General features: G+C 63.9%; 1 protein-coding gene across 1 annotated transcript; it reads right to left on the bottom strand.

Annotated features, from left to right (window-relative positions):
- Positions 1-70: 70 nt before the first annotated feature.
- On the bottom strand, positions 71-604 carry EMIHUDRAFT_259893 (hypothetical protein; the record flags this gene model as incomplete). Its single annotated transcript, XM_005793475.1, has 1 exon — positions 71-604. A coding segment is annotated over one exon (534 nt), but the record flags the coding sequence as incomplete, so codon positions are not given.
- Positions 605-1,135: the final 531 nt, after the last annotated feature.

Here is a 1,135-nt window from a genome sequence, read left to right on the forward strand (position 1 = left end):
CAAAGGCTCGCAGGCTCGCCTCCTCCTTGTCGCGGCGGCGGCGCAGCGCGTGCGCTGGCATCGCGCCCACGTCGTCCACGGCGTCATAGGTGACCTCTCTACCCTGCGCGGGCAGCGGCTGCAGCCCCTTGAAGACCCAGTCGTAGATGGCTTGCGTGCGCTTCATCTGGAATTCCGACGTGATGATGCGCAGCCTGGACCAGTCTGGACGGACGTCGATGTGCATCACGCGCGCGAAGAAGGCGTTGCCGATGGTATCGTCGCTGTAGCCCTCAACGTAGATGTCCTCGGCGCGCACCCCCATCGCCTCAAGCTGCTTGCCCATGAGCGCGGCCTCCGGGACAGCATATCCGTTCGCGTCCACCCACTTTGGCTTGTGCGTCGTGCCACCACCGTTGCACACGATGCCTGGACGCAATCCTGCGGCTGCCTGCGCTGCGTAGAGCTCAGCCGCCCGGCGGAGTCGTCGCATGACCGCCTCGTGAGGCACGCCATCGTCGCCGACGCCGCCTGCTAGCACGATGATCGCGTCGTCACCCGGTGTGCGTCTGTAGGCGAGCGTCAGCGCAGCGACCAGAAGCAGACAAACGAACCATCGAAACATCAAGGCTAAAAGAAAACGTCGTCTCCGGGGTATCTTAGGTATATTGTTGGCAAATCAAGACACAGAGCTCACACAGAATCACAGCGGGAGGAAAGCGGCGAGTCGCAATTCCAGGGGTCGTTGTGGCGGGCCACCCTGTCCAGAGAGGCATGGATGCCAATCTGGGGTAGTCTCTCGACCGAGTCTATGAAACCCTGGCCGCCTCCCGCCGGGTGGCAAGGTTAGAAAACCAAGCGACGGAGATGGTGCGGGAGCGCACGGTTGTTCCAGGGGTCACGACACGCACCGACCCTTCACGAACCGAAAGGCTGCACCCGGGGAAGGCACAGTAATCCGGGCACGTGTTGGGCGCCCCATTCCGTTTAGGGCTAGGTCGGCTCAGGGCCCCGTCCACTTCCCTCCCGCTTGGCGCGTGATGATGAGGAGATGCCACCCAGGCCAGCCAGGGCAGGGGCGGAGAGCGAGGGCGGAGGGCGGGATGGGCGCTAAGCGGGAGGGAGCGGACGGAGTGAACGCACAGATGGGGATAGT

This window comes from Emiliania huxleyi (assembly GCF_000372725.1).
Source record: "Emiliania huxleyi CCMP1516 unplaced genomic scaffold EMIHUscaffold_10011, whole genome shotgun sequence".
NCBI classification, from domain to species: Eukaryota; Haptophyta; order Isochrysidales; family Noelaerhabdaceae; genus Emiliania; species Emiliania huxleyi.